This window comes from Trichomycterus rosablanca, chromosome 12 (genome assembly GCF_030014385.1).
Source record: "Trichomycterus rosablanca isolate fTriRos1 chromosome 12, fTriRos1.hap1, whole genome shotgun sequence".
NCBI lineage: Eukaryota > Metazoa > Chordata > Actinopteri > Siluriformes > Trichomycteridae > Trichomycterus > Trichomycterus rosablanca.
The window spans coordinates 31,238,804-31,260,057 of record NC_085999.1 but is presented as its reverse complement, the minus strand read 5'-3'; the positions used below and the strand labels follow the sequence as shown (position 1 = coordinate 31,260,057).

General features: G+C 39.0%; 2 protein-coding genes, 1 long non-coding RNA gene and 1 other non-coding gene across 7 annotated transcripts in view; 1 reads left to right on the top strand and 3 right to left on the bottom strand.

Moving 5' to 3' along the window:
* The window catches only part of clybl (citrate lyase beta like), a 95,868-nt gene extending 93,777 nt beyond the window's left edge, over window positions 1–2,091 (bottom strand). For all 3 annotated transcript variants that reach the window (XR_010014147.1, XR_010014148.1, XM_063005816.1), the window contains exon 1: window positions 2,013–2,091. Coding sequence is in view for 1 of the 3 variants with exons in the window: in XM_063005816.1 (XP_062861886.1) it covers window positions 2,013–2,056 (44 nt within the window). In the remaining 2 variants the exon portion in view is untranslated. The remainder of the gene's footprint in view (window positions 1–2,012) is intronic.
* Window positions 1,051–7,878, top strand: LOC134324140 (uncharacterized). 2 transcript variants are annotated; one of them, XR_010014149.1, is made up of 5 exons: window positions 1,051–1,188; window positions 2,073–2,232; window positions 7,040–7,102; window positions 7,387–7,457; window positions 7,573–7,878. It is a non-coding gene; the product is annotated as an uncharacterized LOC134324140 (long non-coding RNA). The 2 variants fall into 2 exon arrangements; XR_010014150.1 differs by having other exon boundaries at window positions 7,384–7,457.
* On the bottom strand, window positions 3,822–9,490 carry LOC134324139 (thialysine N-epsilon-acetyltransferase-like). The gene is made up of 6 exons (XM_063005817.1): window positions 9,330–9,490; window positions 5,607–5,661; window positions 5,391–5,474; window positions 4,400–4,501; window positions 4,263–4,303; window positions 3,822–4,123 (listed from the first exon to the last, which is right to left on the bottom strand). Exons 1-6 carry the CDS (start codon window positions 9,390–9,392, stop codon window positions 3,959–3,961), a joined length of 510 nt encoding a protein of 169 aa, XP_062861887.1. The 5' UTR covers window positions 9,393–9,490; the 3' UTR covers window positions 3,822–3,958.
* Window positions 9,491–18,837: 9,347 nt separating this feature from the next.
* Window positions 18,838–18,919, bottom strand: trnal-uag (transfer RNA leucine (anticodon UAG)). Its single transcript has one exon. It is a non-coding gene; the product is annotated as a tRNA-Leu (tRNA).
* Between the last annotated feature and the right edge of the window lie 2,335 nt (window positions 18,920–21,254).

Genomic DNA, 21,254 nt, shown 5'->3' with positions numbered 1-21,254 from the left:
CATATACAGTTGTACAGTACAATGAAATTCTTTCTTCGCATATCCCAGCTTGTTTGGAAGCTGGGGTCAGAGCGCAGGGTCAGCCATCGTACGGCGCCCCTGGAGCAAAGAGGGTTAAAAGCCTTGCTCAAAGACCCAACAGTGGCTGCGTGGCAGAGCCTGGATTTGAACCAAGGTATATAAATACTCTAGAGTGTAACTAACTAATTAATTAATTCTGGTGGCTTATCTTCTTTTGTGGATTTAATTTATTTATTTATTAGGATTTTAACATCATGTTTTACACACTTTGGTTACATTCATGACAGGAACGGTAGTTACTCATTACACAAGGTTCATCAGTTCACAAGTTCAATATCAAACACAGTCATGGACAATTCTGTATCTCCAATTAACCTGACTGCATGCCTTTGGACTGTGGGAGGAAACCGGAGCTCCCGGAGGAAACCCACGCAGACACGGGGAGAACATGCAAACTCCACACAGAAAGGACCCAGACAGCCCGACCTGGGGATCAAACCCAGGATGTTCTTGCAGTGAGGTGACAGTGCTACCCACTGAGCCTCGTTTGTGGATTGAACTATAGCATAAGTCTCTAAATTGCAAAAGTCTGGGCCAGTGATAGCTCAGTGGTTAAGGTACTGGACTAGTAAACAGAAGGTTGCCGGTTCAAGCCCCGCCACCACCAAGTTGCCACTGTTGGGTCCCTGAGCAAGGCCCTTAACCCTCAATTGCTCATTGTGTAAGTCGTTTTGGATAAAAGCGTCTGCTAAATGCTGAAAATGTAAATGTAAATTACATTTTCAGCATTTAGCAGTTGCTTTTATCCATAGCAACTTACAGTACTTTGACAGTATAATGTCTAAGCAATTGAGGGTTGAGGGCAGGGCCGGCGCTAGGGGGGGGGCTGAGGGGGGCATTGCCCCCCCAAATTGTGTCTTTGCCCCCCCCCAAGCACAATGCAAGCAACGGCTATTTTTAAAATTATCTCTGAACCAATCACAAAAATGCATTTTGTTTTACAGTGTGAAGATATTTCCTTGCTTATTCCTGATTGGCTCTTTGAGTCATATAAAAATCGGCAGACTGCCCCAAACAGTTCAGTTCGGCAGTATATGTTCTGTTAGTGTGAGCGAGAGGCAGGTATACTGGTAAACACTCTTCTGAGTTTAAACTGACTTCCACATGGTAATATTTGCTTAACTGTGGTTTTTCGTTGCTTTAATGTTACTTACCTCTTACATAGGTGTTGCTTAAATTATTTTATTAGCCGTTAGCGGTTAGGCTAATGAACTAATGGCAATTTAATTAAGGGGGCGTATTAAAATGAAATACAATTAGATAATCTTTTTTCTCCATTTACATAATCAACATGTATTTTTTAATCATTGGGTTTTAAGTTTAAGTTCGAAAACATGCATTTTTATTTCTTTACCTCATACATCACTTTAAGCCAGTATCAATAGCTTGGCTGTCATCATTCATGCACAAATCAAGCCTTGAATATATTTCTGGCTTCAAAAACATGACTATCAACATGCCCCCTCATTAGGTTTTACTGCCCCCCCCCCCCCAAGCAAAGCAGTCCAGAACCGGGGCTGGTTGAGGGCCTTGCTCAAGGGCCCAACAGTGGCAACCTGGTAGGGGTGAGGCTTGAACCATTGACCTTTTGATTACTAGTCCTGTACCTTAACCACTATGATTTCGGCAGTGTTATTATGACGGTTGCCGAAATCATCCTCCCCCAATAAAATCCCCCCTGTTGAACGTAGGGCAAAACGCTTTTTAAGACACTAAACACAGACCAGCACATGCTAGAGAAATAAATGAGATGTGATTCAGATTCTGTATTGTTGAGATCATGGGGGTTAGTATGATTTCGGCAGGCGAATGGGAGTCGGATTCTGCCGGGGAGTGAGAATTCGGCACGACACCGGTAACACACATGCACGCAAGTAAAATTAATGCGTGTAAACGAGCATGAGCAATAACCGAGCTGCTTATACACTTACTGAACATACTCCATCCTGCAGGATCGGCTCATGTGCAGCGCCATGTTTCCACTGTGACAGGTCAAAACACGATCCCGGTGTTGCCACTCCTCAGTAAGGACAGTAGCTATTGGCTGTCCTAAAAGTCGCTGAATTACGTCATCGCCTAATTTGCATAAAGGTCTGTTCGCATGTGATTGACGCTGTAGAAGAGAAGAATAACGTCATGGGGGAGACAAAAGTGAGTAAAAACACCCCAAAAATGTTTGGAAGTACAAATGAACGTTCTTCTGTTGATTCTTGTTTTGTTTTTTTTGAGAAATGTTGAGACAATTGTGTGTTTGGTGTCACTTAAGTACCTTATCACAACCCCCAGGTACTTAGAAACACATACATCTGTGGACTGGGTGGCACGGTACCTAAGTGAGTAGCATTGTCGCCTCACAGCAAGAAGGTCCTGGGTTCGATACCCAGGTGGGGCGGTCCGGGTCCTTTCTGTGTGGAGTTTGCATGCTCTCCCCGTGTCTGCGTGGGTTTCCTCTGGGTGCTCCGGTTTCCTCCCAAAGACATGCATTGGACTGTGGGAGGATTTTAACATCATGTTTTACACACTTTGATTACATTCATGACAGGAACGGTAGTTACTCATTACACCAGATTCGTCAGTTCAAGTTTAATATCGAACACAGTCTTGGACAATTTAGTGTCTACAGTTAACCTGACCGCATGTTTTTGGACTGTGGGAGGAAACCGGAGCACCCGGAGGAAACCCACATGGACACGGGGAGAACATGCAAACTCCACACAGAAAGGACCCGGACCACCCCACCTGGGGATCGAACCCAGGACCCTCTTGCTGTTAGGCGACGGTGCTACCCACTTAGCCACCGTGCCGCCCGAAACTCGTGTAATGAGTAACTACCGTTCCTGTCACGAATGTAACCAAAAGTGTAAAACATAAGGTTAAAATCCTAATAAACAAACAAATATCTGCGGACTCATCAAGGAGGAGGCTGAAACTCTGGTCACACACATCTGTGACAAAAATTATTAGAAAGTTTGGTGCTAGAACACCATTAATCATTTCTGTGCACTTTGTTCTGTGCATTTTGAAGTGAGTAGCAGCAGTGGAGTCTGAGAAAGCAGCTTTACATGCTTCCCCAATGTGATCACATGCCAGCATGAGACAGTGTTCAGCAATAGCTATTGCCATGGTGGCTTCAGCCTTTTTTGCAGAGTCAGTTTTTTTGTGCATGTAACTCTGTATTGTAGTGCTTAACAAAGGTTTGCTAAAGTAATCCATTTCCCATGTGGTTATATCAGCTATTGTTGAGTGGAGGTTCTTGATGCAGTGCCATCTGAGGGATAGAAGATCACGGGCGTTCAGCTTAAGCTTGAGCCTTTGGCCTTTACGCACTGAAATTCCTCACGATTCCTTCAATCGTTTAATGATATTATGCACTTTCTTTGAGGTACATTGTTTTTAAACCTTTCAATAATTTTCTCACACATTTGTTGACGAACTGGAGATCCTCTGATCATCTTTACTCATCAGCCTTTACTCATCAGACTCAGCCTTTCCTGGATGCTGCTTTTGTACCAAACCACGATTACAATCACCTGTTGACATCACCTGCTTGGAGTCACATCATTATTAATTTTTTTCAGCTCATTACTAGCCCTAATTTGCCAACTTTTTTTTGGAATGTGTTGCAGGCCTGAAATACAGGAATGGATGTCTATTAACAAATGAAATGAAGTTGAGCAGATAAAACATGAAATATCTTGGGTTCAAACAGTCTGCAAAAAAAATTCAAACAAAAGTCAAAGTAAATGTAAGGAACACTGCATTTTTATTTTATTTGCATTTTCCATACTGTCCATTTTTCTGTCAAATTTTTCTATATTGTATGAGAATAATTATACAGGTAAAAGAAAATAGGATTGGACCCTAACATTTACTGTCTTCATTTTGCCAGCTGTTGGAGGGCATCACCATAAAAGCACATGTAATGGTAGCCCAGGTAAGTGGTCAAGTCTAGGCTGCCCTGGCTCTGATAAAAATCAAGAGCTCTTTTGTTCTGGTTTGATACAGTAAAATTCAACAGTTTGCACCCTGCATCCAATGCCAACTGTGAATAAAAAATGAACAACAACATTAATTAATTTTAAACACATAAACACACACATTTGAACACATAATACTTATAAATACAAATAAAAACAGTTTTTAAACTTTTTAAAACTCATTGAACTTTTGAAACAACTCACATGTGCAACTTTGCTCATAAGTGCTTTGCCAATGCCTTTACCTGGGTGAGATGTGTACACAGACAGGAAGTGTTTTTTGTAAATTAGAACAAATAACAAATGTCAAGGCTTTTAGAAAGCAACTATTTTACACTTACCTCTAAACTCTGGCATCACATACAAGTCCTCCATGAACACAGACCGGCCCTTCCATGAGTTATACGAGTAGAAGTATATGGAATAACCTATTTTAGTATGACCTGAAACACACACAGTTTGCAGTCACTGTAAACTCTCACTTTCTTTACTTTAATGAGCTTTTCAGTTGGCTTCATGACAAAAATCAGTCACTCAATGACACAGGGATTCCCAACATTTTTCAACATTTAACATTTAACTGTAATTGTGTTTAACCAAGTTCTAAGTGCTTATGAAATGGAAATTCCATCATAACAAACCCCACATAAACCTAATATACACTCCCACTAGCAGCAGTTAGAGAAAACTTAACTGGAAATGTGCTATTGGTGGGGAGCTACTTTTGTAAATGATATATTCATGTGTGAAAGAGGAGCACCTAATTCAATAAACAGACCAATCTAATGGAGTTTTGAAATACTAAAATATTATTATATTATATATTTATATTATATTTATCTGAGATATCCACACTAAAAGTTTGTACAAATCTGAGAACCCAGCTGCATCCTAGTCCCCGTGTAGGGCCCTGATACCACGGTTGGTATTTGGTAAGCATTATGCTTTCATCACATCAGTCAAGAGGGCAGCACGGTGCCTAAGTGGGTAGCACTGTCGCCTCACAGCAAGAAGGTCCTGGGTTCGATCCCCAGGTGGGGCGGTCCGGGTCCTTTCTGTGTGGAGTTTGCATGTTCTCCCCGTGTCCGCGTGGGTTTCCTCCAGGTGCTCCGGTTTCCTCCCACAGTCCAAAGACATGCAAGTGAGGTGAATTGGAGACACTAAATTGTCCATGACTGTGTTCAGTATAAACTTGTGAACTGATGAACCTTGTGTAATAAGTGATTACCGTTTCTGTCATGAATGTAAACCATAGTGTGTAAAACATGACGTTAATCCTAATAAACAAACATCAGTACAGATGAATACAAATCTACCAAGTTTATTTCTCACCATCTTTACTCTTGTGCTGTTCTGGAACCTCAGCAATTACTCCATAAAAAAAAGGGTTTTCACAGAACCCATCCTGCTCTAGATCTACAGTAAAGATTAAAGACAGCTTTACTGATCACATGCATTCCACTTTTACAAAAATATACCACTTTTATTTACATTGATTTTTGTAAAAAATCATAATACTGTTTACCAATGGATCATTTGATGTCATACCTTTTTCTGTAATTTTGACATGATCTTTTTCTAACTTCTCATGTTCTGCGAGCTCCTGCACAAGGTAGAGAAAAAAATTAACTGTATAATATGTGCATTTTTCATCTGGTTGTTACTGCTTCCTTTTTTCTTCTATAATGTGTCAGCATTATTATTCGGGATGTGTTGTACAAGTTAAACGAGAAGGGTATCTCTGCAGACCGGAGCCAGCCATAAGTAGGAGGGGCTTATACCGCAAGTGGGAGGATACCCGCAAGTAGGAGGGGCTTATACAAAAAGTGGGTGGAGTAGCTCCAAGTGGGTGGTACAACTCCAAACGGGCGTTACAAAACCGTTTCACAAGCGGCGTACAGGCCAGGGAGTGTTTACCCTTCATGGTGTTTGAGGAGTGTGTATACCATGCATGTCCAAAGTCCGGCCCTCGGTCGGATTTTATACGGCCCGCGTCTTCTGTCTTAAATTGCATTACTTGTGGTCCGCCAGCACAGTCAAACAGAAAAAAAAAATTATCGTCGCTGTCTAATTAAAACACTTTTAGCAGTTTTCACTTTTTTACATGTGTTGATTGTGGGTATAAATCTCTGTCCATAGCAGCGAATATCAAAATGACCAATAAAAAGATGAATGAAAGCTCTTTAACAAGTATTTCTATTGGCTGCTAGACCCGTCCATCAAACCGACTTGATTTACAATGTAAAGATAATGTCTGGTAACTTGACTGTTTCAGGTATATATAGGTGTTTAAATGGTAATTTAGAACAATATTTCCCAGTCATGTTTCTGCACATTACAGTATTAAAAGGTTTTCTTAATAGATCTATGAAATAATCGTATCTGTGTTTTGGTGCTTTATTGATGCATAATATTAAATCAAAATATTTTGAAAAGCATGATTTCTAAGTTTGTCAGATAATTTAAGCAAAATGTCAAGGATTGTTCAATATGAACGTCTTTTTTTCCTCATTTGTTTTATGGTTATGTATGCCAGGAAATACTCCAAAGGTAGCCATGCATTGTTATAGTTTAAACCCAAACCATGTTTGGCACCTGAATGCTTACATTCGGTTGTTGTTTGCTGTGTGAAAATAAAATGATTAAATAACAGCGTATTATATGCATATTTTATTGTTTAAAATAATATCATTAGGGACTGTTGGCCCTCGGGCACTTTCACATTATCAAATCTGGCCCTCCTAGAAAAATGTTTGGACACCACTGGTGTATACAAAGTTTAAAGTAACTTTAAAGGTGAAATTGCACAGAGTAATAGCTACAGACAGAAGAAATATATGCTTTATAGTTAGTTGTGTAAATATTATTTAATGTGGAATCAGAATTTTGTTTTTGGTGTTCTTACAATGAATGTTATTATGCTAGCAGTAGTACCAACATTTGCAGTCCTAGTAGACTAGTTTTTCCTATTGTCATTTTAGGTACATTTTTCCAGTGCTTGTCGATTCACTAAAATCATGTCACAGATGAAGGAACACAAGCAGGTAACGTTAAACACAGTTACATGTATACTTGTTACATGTATAGGCCAATTTTAAGTGCTAAAGCAAAACTGATGGGTTCAGTAGGGGAGTTTGTAAAACGCTTAACGTGAAAACAGCTTAACATAGGTATGGTAATACATGTATAAAGCTGTAGAAAACTCAAGTAATTGAATAATTATTTTGGTTCCCCTGTGCTTGTATGTCACTCTTTTTCATTTTTTGGAAAAAACAAAACAAACTAAGTGTATTTGTGCATGTCTGTTTTGTAACTTGCTCTCTAGTAGCTACCCCTCTCACAAGTCCTAGAACTGCATCTCTGGCAGCACCTGTCATCATGCCTCCAACATCTGCTATGGTATGCATGCCAGTTTCACTCTGATGATGCTCGTAGGAAAACAAATTGAACAAGTAATTGTGATGCTGAAAAATTATAACTTCCGAGTTTATTTTTTCATTTGTCCCTGATGCAGGAACCAGCATTCATGAGAGATCTATAGATAGGTCAAAATTTTGCACTCATTTGGGGGCATGTTACTGGGCCAAGATTTTGTCAATGACTGAAGAGGACCGCATGAAGGCTATCTGGGAGGTCCTGCACAGTGACGACCCAGAGGCTAAAGAACCTTTTTTGTTTTTGAGCACAGGGAGGATATGGAGCTGTTTTTGCAAGCCTGTCATGATGAGCAGAGACTCCGGATCAATACAATGTTTACACATTGTCCCTCACGCAGTGCCCCTCACCAAAAAATAAAATAAAATAAATTATTGTAAATGAATCCCTTGTCAGTCATTCTTTCAGCTTTGAATTTGCATAGTTTTACCAGTAAGTCTATTGTTAAATTATAATATTTTGTTACAAAATACTTGTATGTTATGTTACACAGTATGATTCAAAACTGTCTGTGTGTGATCATAAAATAAACAAGATAAACATTTTTAATTGAGACCACATAAAATGTGTCCTACAAGGGGGAAAATGTCTGCATACATATAGTATATAGGCTACACTCCTATACTTCTATAAAAAAGATCTGAAAGTTAATATGGGTGGTGAGGAACCCATGGGAATTGCCTGCAAATATGTGGAAGTGTAACAGTGTACACTTTTTTTTCTCTAATGAAAGCATACTGGACTCACTATTTAATATCAAGTAGAGATATAATAATCTATTATTTATACAAAAGTTATATAATAATTTAACACACTGCAATTAACTTATATCTAAAATGAACAATATGAAAGCATAATCATCAAAACCCTAGTTCAACTTAAATATTTGGGTTTTAGATTTACAAGGAGGGGGTTATAATGTTATGCCTCATTGGTGTATGCTATTATTAATATTGTTTAGTAATACCTCCTATCCAAAATCAGAATTTAAATGCATTTTATTTAACTTGTACCTGACAATGATATTTGAACAATAACAGGTAACACATACTATTTTAATTATGTTTCTGATGTCAAAGTTGCATATTAAATAGTGGGTTAAGACCGGAAAATCATTTAATACTGCTCCTTTAGGACCCTGGCTTGCAAAGACGTTCTTTCGCTTATATCCACCCACTGTTTGTATAAGCCCCTCCTACTTGCGGGTATCCTCCCACTTGCGGTATAAGCCCCTCCTACTTACTGTTCTCCGGTCTGCAGAGATACATACAGGGGTTAAACCAAGGCCGTAATCATAACATATACTGGGGGGGACATGACTGCGCCCCAACATTCAAATATTTTTAAAATGATCCCCCCCAATAAAGTGATGTAGAATTAAAAACAAACAGATTCCATTCACTAGCTTTGCCTTATGTAGGATACATCAGTGTTTCCATCATGCCAGGAATGTTTCAGAATGGCAGGAACCCATAGCTTGTAGATTTGGGTTAAACTTGAGTTAAATTATTTTGTAAGGAGGGGATATGTTGTGTCCACTGCATTATTCTTGGCATTCATTTGTATGCCATTGAGCATGGTATTGCTCTCTACTTCTGGTCACATGCTGTGCTTAGAATACGTTGATACGCACCGGGTAGTAAAGTGAATAAATTGTCACGGGTTATTAAGACTCGAGTCATCCTTCATTACCCGGTCACAACACATTGCATTTCACTAAGATTGGAGTATTTTATATTATAGTTTTAAATAAATGACAGCGTAAATCTTGCGTGCTGGAGTTAGAAAGCGTGTGGTTAATGGTGTGAACTGAGTCTGTTGATGCTCTGTACTCACCGACATCATGCGCCGGATGTCTTTACAATCTTCAAGCGTGGCTGCACGAAGACTGAACTCCATTCTGATGTGTATGTAACAGATTAATAACAAGCCAAATGTATAAAAACCACTGTAAATCTGGGCGGCTCCTGAATATCCGGGTTAATGAGTCGAATCAGGGATCACGACTCCGGCTCCTTTTAGAGAACCGGTTCTTTTGGCTCGGCTCACTAAAAAGAGCCGGCTCTTTCGGCTCCCAAGTGGCTCCTTAGATTTTTTTGTTGCTTAAATTAATTTATTACCAAATTACATGTAAAATGAATTACTAATTGTACCAAATGTTTATTATTTAAATTGTTTTATTTATATACTCAACATGGAACAGAGTGCGCCAACAATAAAATATAAAATACAAAAACAAAGACCCATCTCAATTAGACAAAAAGATCCGATTGTGTATATTATTTGTACATTTGCATCTAGAGTGGGACAGCACGGTGGCTAAGTGGTTGGCACTGTCGCCTCATGGCAAGAAGGTCCTGGGTTCGATCTCCAGGTGAAGAGCCCGGGTCCTTTTTGTGTCGAGTTTGCATGTCTTTCCTGTGTCTGCGTGGGTTTCCTCCGGGTGCTCCGGTTTCCTCCAACAGTCCAAAGACATGCAAGTGGGGTGAATGTTCCTGTCATGAATGTAACCAAAGTGTAAAACGTGACTTTAAGATCCTAATAAACAAAATAAACAAGCATCCAGAGTGAAACAACACAACATCAACAAAGCATCACTCAACAAAATATAAATGAAAATGTGCAAAACAAAAAGAAAAATCAACATCCAGGTGACAGGATTTGTAGTTATTTAGTGAAGATTGGCATTCAGAAAAACCAAGGAGCTCATCTTTGATGGGTTGATCCTGTTTCTCTTTTCTGTTATGATCTGCCATGTTAAAAAAGATTCTCTCTGAGGGGACAGATACACAGTCTATGTGTCATCACATGTATAAGATGTGGGTAGACTGAACACTTGGTCTCCCATCAGCTCAGTGGGTCTGAACTTCTCTGTAAAAGGGGCTTCTCGTGTCCAAAATTTACTATGTTTCCTCTCACTCATTTTTCTCACCTTTCCAGCGTGTAATGTCTGCCTGTGTAAGTTAATGTGTATATTTTTTGTAATTAATGTGTATTGGAACTGTGAGGGACTGAGCACCTGAGCATTTCACTCACCTTTTACACCTGTGTTAATGTGACGTGACAATAAAGTGATTTGATTTGTGTAAAGCGCTGAGTTCTCTCTTCCTCCTGTTCGTGAGCACGCTGTCTGTGTCTGTGTGTGTGTGTGTGTGTGTGTGTGTAACCCCGCCCCTCCTGATCAGTGTAAACACACAAACGCCACCACGTATCTTGACCAATCACGTGCGGCTTTGACGGGAAAAAAACCGGGAAAAAACGAATCGGCTCCCAATCAGGAGCCGGATCGTTCGCGACCGACCCATTACTACTATAAGTCAGTGGTGTCCAAACTTTTATCTAGGAGGGCCAAATTTGATAATGTGAAAGTGACCAAGGGCCAACAGTCCCTGATCAAGGACGGATTAAGGATAGTCTGGGCCCCTGGGCAAAAGCATGGCTAGGGCCCCCAAGAGGCCCTGGGGTCAAAGTCCCTAATAGTCAGAGGATCCTTAAAATGGAGGGCCCTCGGAAATAAAAATATATTGTATCATAAATGTTGATAGGCATCGCAAAATGTTTTGGGCCAGGGCCCCCCCGGGGCCCCCTGACCTCAAGGGTCCCTGGGCGCTGGCCCCACTGGCCCGGTCAGTAATCCAGCCATGTCCCTGATGACATTATTTTAAACAATAAAATATGCATATAATACGCTGTTATTGAATCATTTTATTTTCACACAGCGAACAACAACCGAATGTAAGCATCCAGGTGCCAAACATGGTTTGGGTTTAAACTATAACAATGCATGGCTACCTCTGGAGTATTTCCTGGCATACATAACCATAAGACAAAAGAAAAAAAAAAAACACGTTCATATTGAACAATCCTTGACATTTTGCTTAAGTAATCTGGCTAACTCCGAAATCATGCTTTTCAAAATATTTTGATCTAGGGTGACACGGTGGCTTAGTGGGTAGTACTGTCGCCTCACAGCAAGAAGGTCCTGGGTTCGATCCCCCAGCTGGGCCCCCGGGTTTTTTCTGTGCGGAGTTTGCATGTTCTCCCCGTTTCCACATGGGTTTCCTCCTCCCACGGTCCAAAAACATGCCACCAGGCTAATTGGAAACACTGAATTGTCCTATCACTGTAAAAAATTATTTGAGCAATGAGTCAAGATAACATCTTTCTTTCATTTACTTTAACTTATAAAAATTATTTTTGTAATCTCAACTAGATTTTACGAGTTTTCAGTGTTTCAACTTAAGTTTTTTAATGAGTTCAGTGAACTGGAAATCTGAAGGAGTCAAATGAACTTAACTATGTGAGTTCTGCTCTCTAACAGTGTGTAATTGTATTAATGTGTCATAGGAGGAGCCCTTTGTTTTGATCAATTAATTTAGCAATATTATGGTCTTTTTCAGTAAAATACTAATCTTACAGATATTTCAGATGTAGTAATAATTTAAACTAGAGAATTCTAAACGAAACATCTAATGGGCATCTGCATACAAACAGCTAACCAAAGCGAACTACACCGGGAGGCGGAGGAATACATTTTGAAGGCGAAATGTGAACCTCACTAGCCGCAACCAGGCGGAGGAAAAACGACCGTTACACTGACAGTTTTAGTAAGGTGAGTGGGTGCATTAATCATCGATTTGAAAAACTATTTTCAGTATTGGGTCATCAGGTGTCTTGTAAAAAACACACGCCATAAATTGCTCTCATGTCAGTATATTGTTTACAAGTATATTGTTTATCATTTTGCGTAGTTTTCGTAGAAGATGTTAGCTAGCTTGGAAATAAGTTATTATAAAACGGATAGTTCCGGTCCTAAAATCTGATTGGCTGAGCGTTCGAAGCCGTTGTAAAATCCCCGATAAACTCACACCTAGGACCACCTCACATCATTCCATATTAATACGCCACTGAATAGAAAAAATTAATGTTATTTTCTCCCTCATGTTGCCTAGCAACACTGTTAATCGAACTATTTTGCGTCGCGGAAGAATGCTTTATTGTAAGTTTATACACAATAAATACATTTATGAATTAAACATTGTTGTATTTATTATATTTTATGTTGACCGCCGTTTTATAAAAGCAATAAGCCACTCGAGACCGTGCATTACTGTTAAGATTTTAGCACGGGAAAGAAGTTTTAGGCACTCCGCTTCGCGTCGTGCCAAAAACGTCATCCCCGTGCTAAAATCACAGTAACGTACGGCCTCTCGTGGCTTATTGCTTTAACAAAACCTGACAGGTAGTTAAACCAAACCGCTAGCTTACACTAAATTCTAGCACTGCCATCAAGCCAATTATACTTTAATAAAAGTTTTCACATACTACAGATGTAATTGATAATTTATGACTTGTTTGGAGTTTAAATTCTACATCCAGGTCTTAATATATGTCCGCGAGACTAGTCAACATGGTTTAATACACAGTATGAATTTATTTGAATGATAAAAATGAATAAACTTCGCCTGCTGTTTAAAATGGCGGGCTGCAGTTTTCAGTTTTACGGTTAAGTTTATTGAGTAGTTTGAGTATATTAATTAAGACCTGGACGTGTTCTGAGTGTGTTGAGAACCTTTTTTGGGCACATATTTACAGAGATAATAGGCAGCACGGTGGCTAAGTGGGTAGCACTGTCGCCTCACAGCGAAAAGGTCCTGGGTTCGATCCCCGGGTGGGGTGGTCCAGGTCCTTTCTGTGCGGAGTTTGCATGTTCTCCCCGTGTCTGCGTGGGTTTCCTCCGGGTGCTCCGGTTTCCTCCCACAGTCCAAAAACATGCCACTAGGCTAATTGGAGACACTGAATTGTCCCATAGTTACCTAGCCGCTGGGATGCACTGACCAGTGCATTGTAGTGCCAGTCCCAAGCCTGGATAAATAGGGAGGGTTGTGTCAGGAAGGGCATCCGGCGTAAAAACTGTGCCAAATCCCGCCGGCGACCGCTAAAAAGGGAAGAAGCCGGAAATGCCGACCCCGTAACCGAAAAACGGGACAAAAGGCTGAGGAACAAGAAGATATTTACAGAGATAATACTCTTAAAAATATTTCTTTGTGGGTTCTTTAGTAAATAAATACAGTACATTGATTCTATATACAGCCATGAACACTCAACCATTTGCATGATTAAATAGTTTTTTGCTTGCTCAAATTGTGCTTCAGATTGATGAGAATGTGTTGTGTATGGTTCTATATAGCACCAAAAAGAGTTCTTCTATTGTTTTAAGCTTGAGATCGCAACAATAGCAGAACACTTTTTGGTGCTAACCATACACAACACATTCTGCATCAATCTGAAGAACCTTTTCATCATACAAAGAGCCATTTAGGCATGCAAATGGTTCTTTGAGTGTTCATGGTTCTATATACAACTAATGTCTTTACTTAAGAACCTGTAAAGAACCATCTTTTTAAAAGTGTGGGTGACAATTGATTCCTGTTGTTTAACAATCGTAGCCTAGCAGCTCCAGTTTTAACTAAAGAAGGACAATTTGGACTCCAAACATGTCTTGACTGATCTGGGTGAACTCACTGAACTATTCCTATAATGGTTTGATGTGTGCAGTTTACTCTTTTCATTATGTTTGAAGTTCATATGACTTAATCAAGGTATCCTATATGTGTTCTGATAATGAATTTTCTGTTTTACAGGTTTTGTTTGAATTAATTGAAGTTTCTAACAGTTCTCCAGTCCCATGTGGAATTTGCACAACATGTGAAGAAACAGAAAAGGAACCAATCTAGTTGCTAAACTTCGCTGTGAGCTTTGTACTTTTTTTACTCCAAGCAACATCAAACAATATGTGGTTAATTTAAAAAGACACTTGAGAAATAGAGAAACTGTGAATTACCCCTTGGTGGAGTGCTCTTTTAAATCTAATGTTTCACCCTTTAGATTCTCCTGTAGATTAAATTGTGTTCAATATTTTGTTGCATTTAAGTAAACCTTCTGCACTCAAACTTTCTCTCATACACATACACCGATCAGCCATAACATTAAAACTACCTCCTTTTTTCTACACTCACTGTCCATTTTATCAGCTCTACTTATCATATAGAAGCACTTTGTAGTTCTACAATTACTGACTGTAGTCCATTTGTTTCTCTGCATGCTTTGTTAGCCCCCTTTCATGCTGTTCTTCAATGGTCAGGACCCCCACAGGACCACCACAGAGCAGGTATTATTTGGGTGGTGGATCATTCTCAGCACTGCAGTGACACTGACATGGTGGTGGTGTGTTAGTGTGTGTTGTGCTGGTATGAGTGGATAAGACACAGCAGTGCTGCTGGAGTTTTTAAACACCTCACTGTCACTGCTGGACTGAGAATCGTCCACCAACCTAAAATATCCAGTCAACAGCACCCCGTGGGCAGCATCCTGTGACCACTGATTAAGGTCTAGAAGATGAGCAACTCAAACAGCAGCAATAGATGTTCATCGTCTCTGACTTTACATCTACAAGGTGGACAGTGAGTGGACACGGTATTTAAAAACTCCAGCAGTGCTGCTGTGTCTGATCTACTTATACCAGCACAATACACACTAACACACCACCACCATGTCAGTGTCACTGCAGTGCTAAGAATCATCCACCACCTAAATAATACCTGCTCTGTGGGGGTCCTGACCATTGAAGAACAGCATGAAAGCTGGTAACAAAGCATGTAGAGAAACAGATGGACTACAGTCAGTAATTCCGGTTTAGTGTATATGAGTGTATATTTTGTCATGCAATGTTTTTGTAAAGCACTTTGTGATTCTTATCTGTGAAAAGTGCTATATAAATAAATTTTACTTACTTACTTACTTAATTGTAGAACTACAAAGTGCTTCTATTATGGTAAGTGGAGCTGATAAAATGGACAGTGTAGAAACAAGGAGGTGGTTTTAATGTTATGGCTGATCGGTGTATACATTTCCTAATGTTTTGGTTTGTTTTAACATGTCACTTTAAATAATTTATTTTTGTACTTTCTTTGTTAACATGTAATCACACTGAAATGTGGTGTTGAATTCAACTGTTCATCCAAAAAAAAAAAAAAGTGAGTTGTTACCTCAGTTATAACTTTATTAAAGCAATAAGCCATGAGAGGCCGTGCGTTACGACGCTTCGCGTCGTGCCAAAAACGTCATCCCCGTGCTAAAATCATAGCAGTAACGCACGGTCTCGAGTGGCTTATTGCTTTTATAAAACGGCGGTCAACATAAAATACAATAAATACAACAATGTTTAATTCATAAATGTATTTATTGTGTATAAACTTACAATAAAGCATTCTTCCGCGACGCCAGGTAGTTCGATTAACAGTGTTGCTAGGCAACATGAGGGCGAAAATAACATTAACTTTTTCTTTTCAGTGGCGTATTAATATGGAATGATGTGAGGTGGTCCTAGGTGTGCGTTTATCGGGGATTTTACAACGGCTTCGAACGCGACTCAGCCAATCAGATTTTAGGACCAGAACTATCCGTTTTATAATTAACAATTTCAAACTCTAAATAATTTTACATTATCTTAACTTAAAAACTAATGTCAAGACTGATTTTAACTTAAATATGTAGGTTGAAGACAATGATTAGGATAAGTGAACAAAACTCATAATGTTTTGTCATCTGTATTTTAAACTTGCATTTCTAAGTTAAAACAACAAGCATTACATAGTCATATCAACCTGAAAACAGGAATCCAAAGCAAAACTAGACTTAAAGTAATGAGTTGAAGTAAATAGTAATTATAATTTGATTCTACATGAAACTTTAAGGCAGCTTTTTAACTTAAGTTTTTGAGTTGAGATACCTAGCCGCTAGATGCACAAACCAGTGCATTGTAGTGCCGGTCCCAAGCCCGGATAAAAATTGGGAGGGTCGTGTCAGGAAGGGCATCCGGCGTAACAATTGTGCCAAATCAATGCGGATCATGATCCGCCGAGAGCCGACCCCGCAACCGAACGGGACAAAGGCCGAGGAAGAAGAAAATATTTTGATCTAATGTTGTGCATCAATAAAGCATCAAAACACATACGATTATTTCAAAGATCTATTAAGAAAACCTTTTAATACTGTAATGTGCAGAAACAAGACCGGGAAATACTGTTCTAAATTACCATTTAAAAACCTGTAAAAACAGTCAAGTTACCAGACAATATCTTTACTTTGTAATCAAGTTATTGACTGTAGCTATGAAAAAGTTAAATTGTGTTAACTAATACAGTCCGTGTAAACAATTAGTCCATATAAATATCAGATACAGATGTGTTTTTAAAACACTACAAACATCACAAATATAAATCATGTTTACAACCATGTGATTGAATAACCTGAATAAACTGTAGAAATGATCATCACACAGTAAATAGTGATGAGTCGTTCGCGAACGATCCGATTCTATTGAACGGATCTTTGAAATGAACGAAATGAACCGAGTCTTTTATTTCTGCGCAGTTCTTGTCGGCTGTAATCCACCCGTTCCGCTTCGCATCAGTAGAGGGAATTAATCATAACTCGTAATAAGAGCTGTTTATTGTCGAAATTGCACCTATAACAAATATAACAGGTCTTACACCGTCATAAGAACGTTATCAAAATGTTTTATTTAGGCTGTTTAACATATATTATTTTCATTCTTTATAATAATAAGTCAGAACCACATTTTAGGTAAAACAACATGCATAAAGAACATCATGTAACATTTTTTTTTCAATAGTGCAAACAATATTTTTACATATTCCATCTTCACACTGACATGCAGCCCTGGTTCTGGACTGCGTTGCTTAGGGGGGCAGTGAGAAAATCTGCACCCCAGCGCCCCTATAGCGCCGGCCCTGCTCGTGTTACTTTAGTTTCGCCCTAAGCCGGATTCGAACCTAGGGCGGAAAAATATGCGCGATGCGCTCTGCCCACTGCGCTACTCAAACAGCAGAATAATAAACAGGTTGTTATGCTGATATGCCTGCGCACCCATGGCGGTACTAAGACTAAAAGTGAACACTACTTAAAATAATAACCAAACACTTTCTAATTACCACGGTAGCAGCAGTTTCCTTCTGTTTCATACAGATCACCCTGTCTCAGTCTAATATGCAGCATTTCTCTCCCATTGATAAAAATACAGAACAAAGTGTCCATTATCAGTTCAATACAGAACGCGATGTTTAGTTTCCAAATAAGGAACGATTCCGTATTTTACGAGACGGTTGGCAACACTAAGAGAGAGCCAGTAGTATAATGACAAATAATTGAGAAATAAACTATAAACTTGTTTAATTATGTTAAATCTGATTCTTTCATGGCGCTTATGTTTTAAAGCAGAAACAAACACAGGCACATCTCTGCACAGGAAAGGATTTTTCTGAAACTTAGTGCAATGCAACCACAGTATGTCTCTTCCCTGTAGTGTTTTTTCCTTTTGAAATAAATCTTTTTTTTCTCATTTAACTGTTTGAATTATGCCTACATTTAAGGCAAGGTAGCAACATTTGATATTTATATCAGGGCTGTCTTATAGTTTACCCAGTAGCGCCTCCCAGTAGTAGCCATTTTTTTAAACGGCTCTTTAAAAGGAACGGAGTCAAAAGATCCGACTCCCTTCAAGTAGCCATAATTCCCATCACTACAACAAACGAGTTTCGCTTCTTTCTCAAACAGTAGCGGAGGGGAAGGAGGCGGAGATATGCGGTTTGATGGACAGGTCTAGCAGCCAATGGAGATACTCGTTACAGAGCTTGCGTAATTTCATTCATCTTTTCATTGGTTATTTCAGAGCCGTAGCGAGAGAGAGAGTTGCGACACGCCTTGATCTTGCCGCCACGCGGTCACGTGGTTCATGTGCCCCTACATGTGCCCCTTCAATACTTCAATAGAAACCCGGCGCTGTCATGTTCTCATATGTGACAGGCAGCAGTGAATGAAATATTAAACGCTAAATATTAAACATTTGTACAATTTCTGGGTATTTTCAACTGCCTTTACATCTGCTTTAATGTCAATTTGGTATATGAAGTGGAAAATTGATGTTTATAATTACTTAATAGGTCGTTCTTGTTAACACACAGTACATTATATTAGCATACATTACATAATGCCATACTGAAGAAGATATACTTTATTTGTCATATATACATATACAGTTGTACAGTACAATGAAGTTCTTTCTTTGCATATCCCAACTTGTTTGGAAGCTGGGGTCAGAGCGCAGGGTCAGCCATCGTACAGAGCCCCTGGAGCAGACAGGGTTAAGGGCCTTGCTCAAGGACCCAACAGTGGCTGCATAGCAGAGCCTGGATTTGAACCGCCAATCTTCCGGTTGATAGCCCAAAGCTCTAACACTGTACTGTCCCTAAACATCATGAGATGGCAGCGGTGGGATTCGAACCCACACCTTCGAAGAGACTGGAGCCTAAATCCAGCGCCTTAGACCGCTCGGCCACGCTACCCTGACCCTGATCATTAAGTAGTAGAGACAGTATACAGTACAGAGATTGAAGAGTTTTTTTTTTTTTTTTTTTTCTCCCTTCACTTTCCTGAGGATTCATAATAATAATCATTTTGGCTAAACACTAAGCCATGTGGCTGTATTCATAAGGTTTGCCTGCACTGAATGAACAGATTCATAAACACACTACCGTACCAAAAACATTATAGTGCAGGTACATGAAATAGCTTCATTCATGTCTTATTTCATGAGTGATTAATAATTGATTCTTACATGTAATACATTAATGAATTCATTATGAATATGCACAAGTTCATTTTGTCTATTGTAAGTGGTGGACAAGGTACACAAACCATGTAGTTGAGTTAAAGTAGAGATATCCAAGGTAAAATATTACTCCAGTAAAAGTAGTAGTAAAAGTAAAAATACTCTTTACCTCCACTTGAGTAAAAGTACTAAAGTATTTACCTTCAAATGTACTTAAGTATGAAAGTATAAGTAGCATGATTTATTATGGCTCTAATGTTTTATTATCATTTCTGTAACAAGACTCTTAATCAGCTCATTTTAGGTGAAAAGACTCTAGTGTCATTAATTAATCTGACACTAATGTTTATTAGAATTATCATAAGAACAAAACACTGATTGGTGTGATCGCTTCACGCTTCTTTCATTTTGACAATGTTATGTTTTTATTCACACATAAACCAAAAGGAACCACAGATTGTTCATAATGTAGTGGAGAAAAAAGTAAGACATTTGACTACCAAATGTGGTGGAGTTAAAGTAAAAACTCACCCAAAATGGAAATACAGATACACAAACAAAACTACTTAAGTATACAGGTAGTAACTAGTTACATTTACTTAGTTACTGTCCACCACTGCTAATGTATGCCTTAATGCAGAAGCAATATATTAATTATTTTAGTAATTAAGGTACAAGTGTCATCAGTTATTCATGAGATTCATACAGGTCATCAGGATAACCATTAAAAATATTACCTCATGTCATGTTTGTGGTGCTTTAACTGAAAAGTGAAATATTCCTTATTTAATAATGTTCTGTTGCGGATTAAATAACTGAAGATTTGTCATGAAATCACTAAAAATGCTTGCTAAGTAGTGGAAATGAATGTGGCTCTATGGGTTGAAAGTGAATGTTTGTAACAATTCACTAGCCCCACAACCCGGAAGCTTATTTATACCCACAATCAACACATGTAGAACAGTGAAAACCGCTAAAAGTGTTTTTAATCAGACTGCAACGACATTTTTTTTTTTCTGTTTGACTGTGCTGGCGGGTCACAAGTAATGCAATTTAAGACAGAAGCCGTATAAAATCCCACGGGCCGGACTTTTGATATGCCTGCTATAAGTCCTCTGACTGTATAGTAGCTTTTGATAAAAGCGACAATTGAGTTTCATTAACAAAGCACACAGTTTGACCACTATTTATTATTTATTCTCCCACAGATATGTGACGAGCTAAAAAGCCATTTTAATGACACAAGGGCTCCAAAGAATTGTTGCCAACAGAAAGAGAACCCTAGGCAACAATGAAACAAGAGAGCTGGTCAGTTGTCTGTCAAGAAAATTGGAAAAGCGGTTTGGACAGATTGAAGAGGTCCACATACTAGTAGAAGCCACCCTTTGGACCCACGGTTCAAAAAGCCCGCATTTGTGAATGAATGCAATTAAGAGGAGGCCATATCAAGAGTAGTGCTGGCAATGACACAGGCAGCAACTTCAGCACTGGCTACAGAGGAGGACATACCAGAAGTCACAATGAGCCAGTACCTCAGGTGTGGACTGATTTTGAGGAGAGGGTCACAAGCCTACGACCTGGGATTTAAAACCCTTACACGGTTTTTGGCAGAGCCGCTTGTACCCCATATGGCTGACCCTAGAGACTGGTGGAGGAATAGAGCACCAGTCTATAAAAACTTGTCCACAGTGATGAGGAACAGACTCTGCATTGTGGCCACCTCTGTGCCTTCTGAGCGTGTTTTTTCTAAAACTGGGCAAATCATAAATAACAGGAGGAGCAGCCTCAGCACATCCAAAGTGCGTGAGTTGGTATTTTTAAATTCCAACATGTAGGTGGAAGCACTTGCCTCATTTATACATAAATAATGTGTTTTTGCACATTTTTGTATGCATTTGTCCATGTTTTTTGTATATTTATGTATATAGTTTTATACTTTTTTGTGTAATTTGCCTTTTTTCAGCTTGGTTGTTTTTGTTTATATAGCTATTTAAAATATTTCATTCTTGGTCTATATTCTAATTGGCACATTGCATTATTTTTGCTATTTATATATTTGTATTTAATTC

What these genes read in the sequence shown, in the direction of transcription:
- LOC134324139 (XM_063005817.1), bottom strand. Translation starts at nt 9,392, where the DNA reads ATGGAGTTCAGTCTTCGTGCAGCCACGCTTGAAGATTGTAAAGACATC. An exon ending in ACATCCGGCGCATGATGTCG is followed by an intron (nt 5,662 to 9,329) that starts GTGAGTACAGAG and finishes TACCTTGTGCAG; the next exon opens with GAGCTCGCAGAACATGAGAA. An exon ending in TGTCAAAATTACAGAAAAAG is followed by an intron (nt 5,475 to 5,606) that starts GTATGACATCAA and finishes TCTTTACTGTAG; the next exon opens with ATCTAGAGCAGGATGGGTTC.